This window comes from Bufo gargarizans, chromosome 3 (assembly GCF_014858855.1).
Source record: "Bufo gargarizans isolate SCDJY-AF-19 chromosome 3, ASM1485885v1, whole genome shotgun sequence".
NCBI classification, from domain to species: domain Eukaryota; kingdom Metazoa; phylum Chordata; class Amphibia; order Anura; family Bufonidae; genus Bufo; species Bufo gargarizans.
This window is the reverse complement of record NC_058082.1, coordinates 230,029,939-230,045,619: the sequence shown is the minus strand read 5'-3', so window position 1 is coordinate 230,045,619 and position 15,681 is coordinate 230,029,939. Positions and strand designations below refer to the sequence as shown.

The following is a 15,681-nucleotide window of genomic DNA, read 5'->3' as shown; positions in this document are numbered from 1 at the left end:
CACAATCAACACTTTCAACTTCGCTATTAGGTATACGGATCAAAGAAAATAAAACTTTCTAAGCACTTAGCCATTAGTAACCACTTTTGAATTAGAATCCATGATTTCTTTTATCTTCTTGGCCATGTTAAGTTAAATGGTGTATTTACTTCCAGTGTGAAAGAGTCTGTGTATATCAGTGGTTTCCACAGTTCTGTTCTGGCAGAGGAACAGAAAAAAATGAAATATCTATTAAACAGATTAATTGACGGATACAAATGGAATCACCCTCCTTTCTAACCTTCAATATCGACTTCAATATAAAAAATAAAAAATAAAATACATTAATTTTCACAGGAAAAAAAACTCAACAGACAGCATTTTTTCTCCCATCAAAAATAAAAGAAACTCGATAGAACTACTTCAAACTGAGCACAACTGATTCTGAAAATAACCATTTAAGCCTTACGCGCTGAGCCCGTTCAATATGTAGCAGATGCCGGCTGTATAATACAGTCAGCACCTGGCCACAATCACTGGGATCGGCGGTGACTAATACAGGAAGGCAGCGAGGCAGCATTGAGCAACTCTAAAGAAAAAATAGAATATGTAAAAGACAGATAAAAGCAGCCAAGCTGGAGACAGAGAGACGCATTGTCAAAGAAAGTAAAACTAACCTAAAATGTTCTTCAATTACAAACCGGATTCCAAAAAAGTTGGAACACTATACAAATCTTGAATAAAAACTGAATGCAATGATGTGGAGGTGCCAACTTCTAATATTTTATTCAGAATAGAACATAATCACGGAACAAAAGTTTAAACTGAGAAAATGTACCATTTTAAGGGAAAAATATGTTGAATCAGAATTTCATGGTGTCAACAAATCCCCAAAAAGTTGGGACAAGGCCATTTTCACCACTGTGTGGCATCTCCCCTTCTTCTTACAACACTCAACAGACGTCTAGGGACCGAGGAGACCAGTTTCTCAAGTTTAGAAATAGGAATGCTCTCCCATTTTTGTCTAATACAGGCCTCTAACTGTTCAATCGTCTTGGGCCTTCTTTGTTGCACCTTCCTCTTTATGATGCGCCAAATGTTCTCTATAGGTGAAAGATCTGGACTGCAGACTGGCCATTTCAGTACCCGGATCCTTCTCCTAAGCAGCCATGATGTTGTGATTGATGCAGAATGTGGTCTGGCATTATCTTGTTGAAAAATGCAGGGTCTTCCCTGAAAGAGATGACGTCTGGATGGGAGCATATGTTGTTCTAGAACCTGAATATATTTTTCTGCATTGATGGTGCCTTTCCAGACATGCAAGCTGCCCATGCCACACGCACTCATGCAACCCCATACCATCAGAGATGCAGGCTTCTGAACTGAGCGTTGATAACAACTTGGGTTGTCCTTGTCCTCTTTGGTCCGGATGACATGGCGTCCCAGATTTCCAAAAATTACTTTGAATCGTGACTCGTCTGGCCACAGAACAGTCTTCCATTTTGCCACACTCCATTTTAAATGATCCCTGGCCCAGTGAAAAGGCCTGAGCTTTTGGATCTTGCTTAGAAATGGCTTCTTCTTTGCACTGTAGAGTTTCAGCTGGCAACGGCGGATGGCACGGTGTATTGTGTTCACTGACAATGGTTTCTGGAAGTATTCCTGAGCCCATTCTGTGATTTCCTTTACAGTAGCATTCCTGTTTGTGGTGCAGTGTTGTTTAAGGGCCCGGAGATCACGGCCATCTAGTATGGTTTTACGGCCTTGACCCTTACGCACAGAGATTGTTCCAGATTCTCTGAATCTTCGGATGATGTTATGCACAGTTGATGATGATAGATGCAAAGTCTTTGCCATTTTTCGCTGAGTAACACCTTTCTGATATTGCTCCACTATCTTTCTGCGCAACATTGTGGGAATTGGTGATCCTCTACCCATCTTGGCTTCTGAGAGACATTCAAAGCTGTTGTCTGGAGGATTAGCTATCTTTTCTTGTTCCCTTATACACATTTGGCTCGGCCGAACATGTATGTGTATAAGGAGGAGTAAGTTGCTGCCAGAGACTTCTGGCTGCGGCTTATCTTCCTAGAGAAGAAAAAATGATCAGGCATAATATTAATTTCACCTGTTTCATTTCTTTCCTGACATCATATGTTGGGGGAGAATTGCGAGGTCCCCATACACATTAAACTATTGGCCGAACCCGCCATCCTCAGTGGGTTTGGCCTACAATACAATGCATATGAGGGCCTTTAAAGAAAAGAAAAACATAAATGATTCAAAAAATTGTGTATCTTTTCTTTATCTCTCTAATATGTATAAAAAAGTTGATGAGCAGCACACAAATCCAAAAGCGGTGCAATTCCTTGAAACAGACCAAGGACCTGGTCCTGTTCGATATATGTAAAAAAAGGCCAATGCAGCACTCAAGTATCCGTGAAAAAAGGTATTTTAATCACCCATGTGAAGACAGCAACATTTCAGCTCACTCCATGGAGCCATGGCTTGACAAGGCTCCATGGAGTGAGCTGAAATGTTGCTGTCCTCACATGGGTGATTAAAATACCTTTTTTCATATATATATATATATATATATATATACACTTGGGCAGTACTGGGTATATATACTAGTTTATAATATCGATTAAAAGTTTACAATCATTATGCAGTGTGAAAATTAACCAAGGAACACACCAGACAGGTCAGGGATAACGTTATGGAGAAGGGTAAAGCAGGGTTAGGTTATAAAAAAAAAAATATTCCAAGCTCTGAACATCTCACGGAGCACTGTTCAATCCATGATCCGATAATAGAAGGATTATAGTACAACTGTAAACCTACCAAGACATGTCTGCCCACCTAAACTGACAGCCCAGGCAAGGAGAGAACTAATTAGAGAGGCAGCCAAGAGGCCCATGGTCACTCTGGAGGAGCTGCAGAGATACCGCTCAGGTGGGAGAATCTGTCCAACTATTAGTCGTGTATGCCACAAATCTGGCCTTCATGGAAGATTGACAAGAAGAATGTCATTTTTGAAAGCAAGACATAAGAAGCCCCATTTGGAGTTTGCCACAAGCCATGTAGGGGACACAGCAAACATGTGGAAGAAGGTGATCTGGTCAGATGGGACCAAAGTTAAACTTTCTGGCCTAAATGCAAAACGGAAATCCTGGAGGAAAACCTGTTAGAGGCTACAAAAGACTTGAGACTGGGGTAGAAGTTCACCTTCCAGCAGGACAACAACCCTAAACATACAGCCAGAGCTACAATGGAATGGTTTATATCAGGGATGCTCAACCTGTGGCCCTCCAGCTGTTGCAAAACTACAATTCCCAGCATGCCCTAATAGCTGTAGGCTGTCCAAGCATGCTGGGAGTTGTAGTTTTGCAATAGCTGGAGGGCCGCAGGTTGGGCATCCCTGGTTTCGATGAAAGCATATCCATGTGTTAGAATGACCCAGTCAAAGTCCAGACCTAAATCCCATTAAGAATTTGTGGCAAGACTTGAAAATTGCTGTTCACAGCCACTCTCCATCCAATCTGATCTGAGCGCAAGCTATTCTACAAAGAAGAATGGTCAAAAATGTCAGCCTCTACATATGCAAAGCTGGTAGAGACATATCCCAAAAGACTTGCAGCTGTAATTGCAGCGAAAGGTGGTCCTACAAAGTATTGACTGAGTACAGGGAGACCGAGTCCAAATGCCAAACTTTCCAAATTTTAATTTATTAAAAATTTTGAAAAGTATGTATAATTTTCTTTTCACTTCATACATTACTGCTACTTTGTGTTGGTCTATCACATCAAATCCGAATAAAGTACATTTAAGTTTGTGGGTGAATGTGAAACATTTGGAAAAGTCCAGGGGGTATAAATACTTTTTCAAAGCACTGTAGCACAGTGAAGGAAAGACAAGCCTGACAATATACATATACAATGTTGTCTCAGGGCTTTCACAAGCGGTCCAAAACGGATCAGTTTGCAGTTTAATGCATTCTGAATGGAAAAGGATCCGCTCAGAATGCATCAGTTTGGCTCCGATCAGTCACCATTCTGCTCTGGAGATGGACACCAAAACTCTGCCTGCAGCGTTTTGGTGTCCGCTTGACGAAACTGAGCCAAACAATCTGGAACAATAGAAAACGGGCCCGTCCTCCATTAGCTTTCAATGGTGTTCAAGACGGATCTGTCTTGGCTATGTTAAAGATAATACAAGCGGATCTGTTCTGAACGGATGCAGACGGTTGCATTATCTGAACGGATCCGTCCATGACGGATCCGCACAAAACGCAAGTGTGAAAGTAGCCTATAGATGAACTAGCATGAGTTGGGTACATGCTGGGGCTCATGGACACTTGATCCCCTTAAAGAAGACCCGATTATGTAATAAAGTGCTTTTATATTTGCAGTGCAGTCACCTTTTTACTGTGAGGGGAAGCTTGCTCCCTTAAATTATAGAAGCATCCATATTTTAGTAATTTGCGGTCTAGAATATGTATATTGCGCCTGCCTTTGGAACACTTACCTGCTCATTTGCATATGATTTAAAACTATAATTTTTCCAGAGTGCAGCAAATCAATCAGTGGTAGGTATCATTACATTCAGCTAAGCTATCCCTACAAAGCATTGTGCCTGGTTTAGCAGTAAGTTCCTGGTAGCAGTCTCCCTTAAGGGAGTTGTGTCACTTCAGCAAATGGCATTTGTCATGTAGAAGAAGTTAATACAAGGCACTTACTAGTGTACTGTTATCATCCGTATTGCCTCCTTGGCTGGCTTGAATCATCTTTTCATCACATTATACACTGCTCGTTTCTATGGTTACGACCACCCTGTAATCCAGCAGCGGTGGCCGCGCTTGCATAGGAAAAACCACCTATGCACACTCCAGCGGTTCCTGCCACCAGAGAGGTCAGCTCCTTTTTCTATAGTGTGCAAGCACAGCCACTGCTGCTAGATTGCAGAGCAGTCGTAACCATGGAAACGTGCAGTGCATAATGTGATGGAAAAATGAATCCAGCCAGCAAAGGAAGCAATATGGACTATCACAATACATTAGTAAGTGCCTGGTATTAACTTTCTCTACATGATAAATGTAATTTGTTGAAGTGAGACAACTCCTTTAAACTCATAATTCTCTTAACGGGTGTATGACAATTATTATTTTTTTGAATGCACAACCCAACCCTTGTAAAGAGGTAAATGACACCAAAAGTATGAACCTACTGTCGCTATGCTCAAAGAATAAAGTAATTGTATGTTATGCCTTTAACATTAGGTCCATAAAATGTTATTATTAGAGAGGACATGCATTGTTGTCAGTAATATTTGTTAGCACACCCTGTGGTATTTTTATACAAGCCCTACCCTTTGAAGAATGTAATGTCACAGCAATAAACTGCTATTGGAACTTACTGCAGGCTCGTGACCAGGGCCGGCCTTAGGTGTTCAGGCGCCCTGTGCGAGCTAACCTTGTGGCGCCCCCCCCCCCCCCAAAAAAAAAAAAAAAATGCTTGTTGCTGGCATCATGGCATAGGCTGGCTGACTATCCAACCAAGTAGTTACCAGCCCTCACACCCCAAAGGCCGGTGTAATGTTATACTTCCCTAGTTCGTGAGATTTCCCTACCCTCGTCACTTCCGGTCGCACCGGACATGACGTGAGGAGGTGTGCAGCATCGCGCAGGCGCACAACGACAGGTTAGGGAAATTTCACAGCAGCGCATGCGCCAGGAGCCTCGCCGGCGGTTAGGGTAGGGAAAAACTATGGGCCAATGCGCAGTGATCGGATGGATGTTTTCAGCTGAACACCGGCCGACACTGCGCATGCACCGGGAGCCTCACCAGCGGTTAGGGAAGGGAAAAATTTACGTACGGGCCAGTGCTTTTTCCCTACCCTAACCGCTGGTGAGGCTCCCAGCGCATGTCGGCCGGTGTCCAGCTGAGAAAATTAGTTTCCAATGTAGTATTAATAACTAAACAATTAAATAATAAACATATTGCATTGTCTACTTACCACCAGGACAATAAGATGATCTGGACTCTGGCTGCAGTCTGGCTCTGGGGACTCCATTGTCACTCTCATTATTCCCCCCCCCCCCCTCACTCTCATTATTTTCCCCCCCATCACTCTCATTATTCTCCCCCCCCCCATCACTCTCATTATTTCTCCCCCCCCCCATCACTCTCATTATTTCTCCCCCCCCATCACTCTCATTATTTCTCCCCCCCCCATCACTCTCATTATTTCTCCCCCCCCCCATCACTCTCATTATTCCCCCCCCCATCACTCTCATTATTTCTCCCCCCCATCACTCTCATTATTTCTCCCCCCCATCACTCTCATTATTTCTCCCCCCCCCCATCACTCTCATTATTTCTCCCCCCCCATCACTCTCATTATTTCTCCCCCCCCCCCCATCACTCTCATTATTTCTCCCCCCCCATCACTCTCATTATTTCTCCCCCCCCCATCACTCTCATTATTTCTCCCCCCCCCTCTCATTATTTCTCCCCCCCCCATCACTCTCATTATTTCTCCCCCCCCCATCACTCTCATTATTTCTCCCTCCCCCATCACTCTCATTATTTCCCCCCCCCCATCACTCTCATTATTTCTCCCCCCCCATCACTCTCATTATTTCTCCCCCCCCCCATCACTCTCATTATTTCTCCCCCCCCCCATCACTCTCATTATTTCTCCCCCCCCCCCCATCACTCTCATTATTTCTCCCCCCCCCCCATCACTCTCATTATTTCTCCCCCCCCCCATCACTCTCATTATTTCTCCCCCCCCCATCACTCTCATTATTTCTCCCCCCCCATCACTCTCATTATTTCTCCCCCCCCCATCACTCTCATTATTTCTTCCCCCCCCCCCATCACTCTCATTATTTCTCCCCCCCCCCCCATCACTCTCATTATTTCTCCCCCCCCCCCCATCACTCTCATTATTTCTCCCCCCCCCCCATCACTCTCATTATTTCTCCCCCCCCCCCATCACTCTCATTATTTCTCCCCCCCCCCCATCACTCTCATTTCCACCTCTAGTGTAGCGTGGCCGAGCTCTGTTCGATCCGCGGTACAGGAGCATTTGTTTCCTGTACCCGGCCGGACTGACAGGAAGTGCACACTAAGTGAGCACTTCCTGTCAGTCCGGCCGGGTACAGGAAACAAAAGCTCCTGTACCGCGGATCGAACAGAGCTCGGCCACGCTACACTAACAGCACACAGCAGGCGCAGGCAGGCTCAGCCACTCAGGCGGCGCAGAATGAGGGGCGCCGCCAGCCGCCCGAAGTTTTTTTTTTTTTAAACCGCAACGTGCGCCCCCTGCTGAACACAGGGGAGGGGGAGATGGAGGGGGCGGGGGCCCGCCCGCCCCGTGGGAAAACATAAGTGCCGCCTCGCCTGCCCATATTACATTGCGGGCTGTCGGCCGCCCGGCGCCCCTGTTGCTATGGCGCCCTGTGCGGCCGCACAGCCCGCACACCCCAAAGGCCGGCCCTGCTCGTGACCTTCACTGTTCCTTCTAATGTATCTGTCATCTCCTCAGGGGAAAGCTAGTTTTTCAAACCGCTCTTCTTGCTAGAGGAGGGTGGCTGAGGGTGGACCCTCATCTATTACATCCATATGTTGTAACAGGACATACAGAAAGGGAAATTCTACAGCACATGACATATGTTATTATTAATAACTTGTTTATATTTAGTTCTCACAAAAATTGGCAGTTTTTCTCTATACCAGACAAAAAACAGGGGTCGTGCGGCTGTCTTTTTTTATTTTTTTTAAATGTTGTCCCCAGTGTGAAACTCACCTTACTGATGCCCTAACGCTTGATGGTCCCCTGCCGTTTCCTGCTCTTCCAATCTCTAGCTGCAGCAGTAACCCACTTCATCATTGGTTGGTTGACCATTCTTTTTTCTGCTTGTTGAGAAGGACCACGAAGCAGAGACCGCCAGGGGACCATGAAATGTTGAAACCGAGGCAGCAGGGGTTCTGTAGGGTGAGTATTCACTTATTTTATTATGCGACACCATTTTAATGTAAATGGCCAGAGGACCCCTTTAAACAAGTGAAAACATATACAGGTCCTTCTAAAAAAATTAGCATATTGTGATAAAGTTCATTATTTTCTGTAATGTACTGATAAACATTAGACTTTCATATATTTTAGATTCATTACACACCAACTGAAGTAGTTCAAGCCTTTTATTGTTTTAATATTGATGATTTTGGCATACAGCTCATGAAAACCTCAAATTCCTATCTAAAAAAATTTGCATATCATGAAAAGGTTCTCTAAATGAGCTATTAACCTAATCATCTGAATCAACTAAGTAACTCTAAACACCTGCAAAAGATTCCTGAGGCTTTTAAAAACTCCCAGCCTGGTTCATTACTCAAAACCGCAATCATGGGTAAGACTGCCAACCTGACTGCTGTCCAGAAGGCCATCATTGACACCCTCAAGCAAGAGGGTAAGACACAGAAAGAAATTTCTGAACGAATAGGCTGTTCCCAGAGTGCTGCATCAAGGCACCTCAGTGGGAAGTCTGTGGGAAGGAAAAAGTGTGGCAGAAAACGCTGCACAACGAGAAGAGGTGACCGGACCCTGAGGAAGATTGTGGAGAAGGACCGATTCCAGACCTTGGGGGACCTGCGGAAGCAGTGGACTGAGTCTGGAGTAGAAACATCCAGAGCCACCGTGTACAGGCGTGTGCAGGAAATGGGCTACAGGTGCCGCATTCCCCAGGTCAAGCCACTTTTGAACCAGAAACAGCAGCAGAAGCGCCTGACCTGGGCTACAGAGAAGCAGCACTGGACTGTTGCTCAGTGGTCCAAAGTACTTTTTTCGGATGAAAGCAAATTTTGCATGTCTTTCGTAAATCAAGGTGCCAGAGTCTGGAGGAAGACTGGGGAGAGGGAAATGCCAAAATGCCTGAAGTCCAGTGTCAAGTACCCACAGTCAGTGATGGTCTGGGGTGCCATGTCAGCTGCTGGTGTTGGTCCACTGTGTTTTATCAAGGGCAGGGTCAATGCAGCTAGCTATCAGGAGATTTTGGAGCACTTCATGCTTCCATCTGCTGAAAAGCTTTATGGAGATGAAGATTTCATTTTTCAGCATGGCCTGGCACCTGCTCACAGTGCCAAAACCACTGGTAAATGGTTTACTGACCATGGCATTACTGTGCTCAATTGGCCTGCCAACTCTCCTGACCTGAACCCCATAGAGAATCTGTGGGATATTGGGAAGAGAAAGTTGAGAGACGCAAGACCCAACACTCTGGAGGAGCTTAAGGCCGCTATCGAAGCATCCTGGGCCTCCATAACACCTCAGCAGTGCCACAGGCTGATTGCCTCCATGCCACGCCGCATTGAAGCAGTCATTTCTGCAAAAGGATTCCCGACCAAGTATTGAGTGCAGAACTGAACATAATTATTTGAAGGTTGACTTTTTTTGTATTAAAAACACTTTTCTTTTATTGGTCGGATGAAATATGCTAATTTTTTTAGATAGGAAATTTGGGTTTTCATGAGCTGTATGCCAAAATCAGCAATATTAAAACAATAAAAGGCTTGAACTAATTCAGTTGGTGTGTAATGAATCTAAAATATATGAAAGTCTAATGTTTATCAGTACATTACAGAAAATAATGAACTTTATCACAATATGCTAATTTTTTGAGAAGGACCTGTATAAGAAATAAGATGTGTGATAAAGATCAGCACAAATCTTCATCTTGCCTTTACATGAAAAAAACTGTGCAAAAAATGTGCAATGCTTTCTGCCTTTTCCTCTTGTTCAATCCATTACCACATTTTCTTAAAAAACAAAGCGGAGAGTGAAGGTTTAAAATTAAAATGTGAACACACACCTACACAATGTAATGTACGCTACATTTAATGTGCTGCATATTTCTTACTGAAAGGGAAAGTGAAATGTTTGCCCACACTACCGGTAACTATTGTTTTTTTCTTAATGTTCTGTTTTTCAGTACAAGTATCAGATACTTATTGACGGGACAGTGGCGGCATACAGAATGCCATATCTTCTGGTCGGGAATAGTGTAATACTAAAGCAAGATTCCATTTATTATGAACACTTTTATAATGAACTTCAGCCCTGGAAGCATTATGTGCCCTTCAAAAAAGACCTTAGTGATTTGCTTGAAAAAATTCAGTGGGTTAAAGATCACGATGAAGAGGTATGTTTTATATTTTATATATATATATATATATATATATAAAGAAAAAAGGCGGCACTGGCTCAACAAGGAAAAAGCGGGTGCACGCCTCAGAGGGAATGGAATGATTTCCCTATTGAAAATAACAAGAAAAATGAGCGGCACTCCAAGTGATAAAGTGGTGAATCCTTTATTCACACCAGTGGTGCAACGTTTCGGCTCTGATCGCGAGCCTTCCTCAAGCTTGAGGAAGGCTCGCGATCAGAGCCGAAACGTTGCACCACTGGTGTGAATAAAGGATTCACCACTTTATCACTTGGAGTGCCGCTCATTTTTCTTGTTATATATATATATATATATGCTAGCATTTAATGTTTCGGTGTGTCGTTAAAATATATCAACAGTATCCCCCATAACAGTGACCTCTACAGTACCTCGCCCACTTAACAGTGAACTCCACAGCCCCTCATCCCTTAAGGGTCCATTCACACATCCGTGTGTGTTTTGCGGATCCACAAAACACGGACAGCGGCAATGTGCGTCACACATTTTGCAGACCGCACATTGCCGGCACTAAGAGAATATGCCTATTCTTGTCCGCTATTGTTAGGAATTGCGGATGTGTAAATGGAGCCTAACACTGACCCCCCCGGAGTGCCCCGCCTCCTTAAAATGGGACCTCCGCAGCAGCCCATTCCCTTAACTTTGACCTTCACAGCAGCCCACCCTTTTAACAGTGAGTTTCACAGCACCCCACTGCCTTGACATTGACCTCCTCAGGGGCCCACCCGCTTAACAGTGACCTATACAGCACCCCGTCCCTTAAAACTGACCACCATAGGGGACGGTCCCCTTATCTTTGACCTCCACAGTACCCCGCTCCCTTTAACAGCGACCTCACAGTACCCTGCTGACTTAACAGTGAACTCCACAGCAGCTGCCCCTTTAATAGTGGCCCCTGTTCCCTTAACAGTAACATACACAGTGAACGCCCCTTTAAAGTGACCTCCACAGTGCCCACCCCTTTAACAGTGACCTCCCTTTAATAGTGGCCCCTCCCCCCTTAACAGTGACCTCATGAACATTTTGTCGTACCAATGTCGTGCAACAATTTTTATAATGATACGCTATGGTGTCGCTGTCACGGCGGTGTCACGGTCTTGTTGCTGTGTGCCGTGACACTTTAGTCATGCATGCTCGTTGCCAGGGGCAATGTGTTGTTTGTAGCTTGTGTGTGTTCTGCCCCACATATCATGGTTCCCCCCTGTCTTGTGCTGGAGTGGTTAACTACTTGGCTGTGTGTGGCCACAAGGTTTATATTGCCTGGGGCCTGTTGGCTGTGGTGAGATGCCCTCCAGCCTTGGTGTGAGCTTAGACATACTGTCACTTAGACATACAGTACTCACCAGCAACTCTCTGCCTTGTAGTTCCCCCTCCGGGGAACCCTGCGACCCCCTTCCGGAGGAAATGTCTAGCAAACATGCTGGACAACAGACACCAACATGCCAGACATGTAACGACAACTAGACATACAATAGACCCTGCACATAACCCACACCAAACATAGATACAAGGGAAGGTAAAGACATAGAGGAGACATCGTGGCTAATCGATGTCTAATTAGGAGGCCCTCCAACTGGACAGATGGAATATCCAGGAAAGGAGCAGCACTCCAGCCAATAGGCCCCAGGCAATATAAACCTCATGGCCACACCCAGCCAGGTAGTTAACCCCTCCAGCACAAGACAGGGAGGAACCATGATATCAGGGGCAGAGCACACACAAGCTACAAACATGTTGCCCCTGGCAACGAGCATGCACGGCTAACGTATCACAGTGCACAGCAACAAGACCGTGAAATGGCCGTGACAGTCGCACTGCGAGATGCTGCAGGATGGATTTTTCTGTGACTGTCGCGTCACAGTCGCAGCATGTTGCAGTGCAACACCATAGACTATCATTATAAAAATTATTGTGCAACATAAATGTTGTGCCCTATGTGTCGTGAGACATATTTTCAAGCAACGCATGTCGTCTTGTAGCCCTAGCCTAAAGCTGAACTACAGCAGTGAAGAAAAATGGCTGGGTTGTTATGGAAACCTGGAGTGAAACTGTGTGTATGTGTAGACTAAGAGCCTGCGAACTTCGATTGGTTGATAAGGGACATACGACCGTGTGTATGGCAGTTGGGATTTGAAGAGAAAGACTTGCAGGCTTGTATTGGCTAATACAGGTCATTTCTTGGGAATATCTCAGTAAGGGTCCATTCACACGTCCGTTGTTTCTTTCCTGATCTGTTCCGTTTTTTCAGGAACAGATCTGGACCAGATCTGGACCCATTAATTTTCAATGGGTCCTGAAAAAAATCTGACATTGTGCTGTCCGTTTTTTTTCAGGACCCATTGAAAATAAATGGGTCCAGATCTGGTCCAGATCTGTTCCTGAAAAAACGGAACAGATCAGGAAAGAAAAAACGGACGTGTGAATGGACCCTAACAGTACATCCTAGAGAGCTGAGACCCGGTCTAAAACCTTCCTGGACACCTGATGTACCTGTGTGCACTCGCATAACTTTAGGGGTCACAGCGGTCGCAGTTGCGACTTGGCCCCTAAGCCAGTGGTGCTGTATATTTCCCTTAATAAGATGCTGTGCATCTTATAAAGGGAATACTAGTGAGCGCTTCCATTATGGAAGCGCTCACTAGTCTGCAGGAAGAGGGGGAGAAAAGCGCTGTACAGTACTTACCCCTCCTCCTGCTCACTCTTCTTGAGGCCCACGCTGCTGTGCCCTGGCCGCCTGCAGCGTCATGACGTACACAGTGTACTCTGACTTGACGCTCTTCTCCCTGGGAAGAGATCAGAGCTGGGAAGACAGCCTGACCGGGAGAGGAGCAGCAGAGCAGGAGAGGTAAGTTTCTTTATTTATTTTATAGTCTGATCTGAGGTCTGATTGGGGGTCTGAAGGGTCTGATTAGGGGCCTGATTGGGGGTTTGATTAGGGATCTGAAGGATCTGATTGAGGTTCTGATTGGGGTCTGAACTGACTGATTGGGGGTCTGATTAGGGGCCTGAAGGGTCTGATTGGGGGTCTGATTGAGGGTCTAAAGGGTCTGACTGGGGGGTCTAGAGGGGTCTAATGGGGGTCTGGAGGTCTAATGGGGGTCTGATTGGGGGTCTGGAGGTCTAATGGGGGTCTGGAGGTCTGGTCTGAGGTCTAATGGGGCTCTGGAGGGTCTGATTGGGGGTCTGATTGAGGGTCTAAAGCAGGGGTGCACAATGTTTTCTGGTTGGGGGCCACATTGTCAGACTGAACCAACGTCAAGGGCTGAAAATAAAATTTAAAGCGGTATTAACAACTGAAATACTGTATTTATGGTATATTGAACACACATATATAACATTAATGTCTAGTTACAGTTCCAGGAATAAAATCAAATGACAGAATAAATGAAAAATACATGTGAGCAGCCACAAAACATAGATATACATGTCTGTCACCAGATGGTTGGGGGCCACACAGAATGGTATCATGGGCCGCATGGGTCTGACTGGGGATCTAGAGAGGTCTAATGGGGGACTGATTGGGGGTCTAGAGGTCTAATGGGGGTCTGGAGGTCTAATAGGGGTCTTATATTTAGGTCTGGAGGTCTAATGGGGGTCTTATATGGAGGTCTGGAGGTTTAACTGGGTCTTATCTGAGTTATTTTATTGTAGCGGGGTCTGACATGGAGGTCTCATATGGGGTCTGACAGAGGATTAAAGGGGGTCTGGAGGTTTGAAATGGGGGTCTGGTCTGAAAGTTAAGGGTGTATTTTTTGTACTGACACACTATCTGTGTGGTACCAGTATTTTCAGGGGAACTGTTTCTGCAGTATAGTATTGGGGGGGGGGGGGGGAATCAAGATGTGGTGTTCAGAGACAAGACGCGGCTAAAATAAATCATCATGACGGTCTAGTCAGAAAGGAGAAGATGAGGAAAGACAATATCTACATGTAAGAGGTACATATGTGGCACTGTATTACCCTGTATGTTCTGTAGCTCTGTATGTTATGTTTTCCAAGTATGTCTTTAAATGGGTTGTCCGCTTTTTTTCCGCATGAGCACTGCCTTCTCTGCTCTGTTTACCTACTCACCACTGCAATTGTAGCGGCGAGCAGGTGAACAGAGCAGAGAAAGCAGCTTTCATATGAGCGCTGCCCTCTCTTAAAACAGCTGATCAGTGGGGGTGCCGGGAGTTGCCCGCCGGTCTGATATTGATGACCTATCTTGAGGATAGGTCATCAGTAGTAAAAAGAGGACAACCCCTTTAACAGCAGGGCTGGAGGGAATGGGTTAGGTTGAGAATTTGGCATGGGGGGGAACGTTTACATTTTCTCCTCGGGCAGCATAAAGGCTAGGTGCACCACTGCCCCTTGCCATAAAGCACTGAGGGAAGGTGGGAGGAGGAGGGCTCAAGCTGAACTCTTGCACCAGGACCCATGAGCCTTTAGCTACGCCCCTGCCTGTGTGCCTTACGCCCCTGCCTGTGTGCCAAATTTAGTGAAGATTGGTTGAGTCGTTTGGTCGCGCATAGAGAACAGACAGACAGACGTTGGGACAGACAAACTCATTTTTATATATATATATATATATATATATATATATATATATATAAAAACGATATATATATATATATATATATATATGTAATATGATTCACTTTAAATGTATAATGGCCTCAGGATACAATATTTGAAATTTACAATAGTCTTTCCTGGATTTTGAAAATCTGACATATTACATATTACTTTATGTGGTAATAGCTTTGGAACGCTTTTACTTATCCAAGCCATTCAGATATTGTTTTTTTGTGACACATTGTACTTCATGATAGTCATACATTTGAGTCAATATATTTTACCAATATACAGGTCCTTCTCAAAAAATTAGCATATTGTGATAAAGTTCATTATTTTCTATAATGTACTGATAAACATTAGACTTTCATATATTTTAGATTCATTACACACAACTGAAGTAGTTCAAGCCTTTTATTGTTTTAATATTGATGATTTTGGCATACAGCTCATGAAAACCCAAATTTCCTATCTCAAAAAATTAGCATATTTCATCCGACCAATAAAAGAAAAGTGTTTTTAATACAAAAAAAAGTCAACCTTCAAATAATTATGTTCAGTTATGCACTCAATACTTGGTTGGGAATCCTTTTGCAGAAATGACTGCTTCAATGCGGCGTGGCATGGAGGCAATCAGCCTGTGGCACTGCTGAGGTGTTATGGAGGCCCAGGATGCTTCGATAGCGGCCTTAAGCTCATCCAGAGTGTTGGGTCTTGAGTCTCTCAACTTTCTCTTCCCAATATCCCACAGATTCTCTATGGGGTTCAGGTCAGGAGAGTTGGCAGGCCAATTGAGCACAGTAATACCATGGTCAGTAAACCATTTACCAGTGGTTTTGGCACTGTGAGCAGGTGCCAGGTCGTGCTGAAAAATGAAATCTTCATCTCCATAAAGCTTTTCAGCA

At 44.7% G+C, this 15,681-nt stretch overlaps 1 protein-coding gene across 1 annotated transcript in view; it reads left to right on the top strand.

Annotated features, from left to right (window-relative positions):
* The window catches only part of POGLUT2 (protein O-glucosyltransferase 2), a 116,306-nt gene that overhangs the window by 74,700 nt on the left and 25,925 nt on the right, over nt 1–15,681 (top strand). The window contains exon 7 of the mRNA XM_044285641.1: nt 9,971–10,180. Coding sequence (XP_044141576.1) covers nt 9,971–10,180 — 210 coding nt within the window. The remainder of the gene's footprint in view (nt 1–9,970; nt 10,181–15,681) is intronic.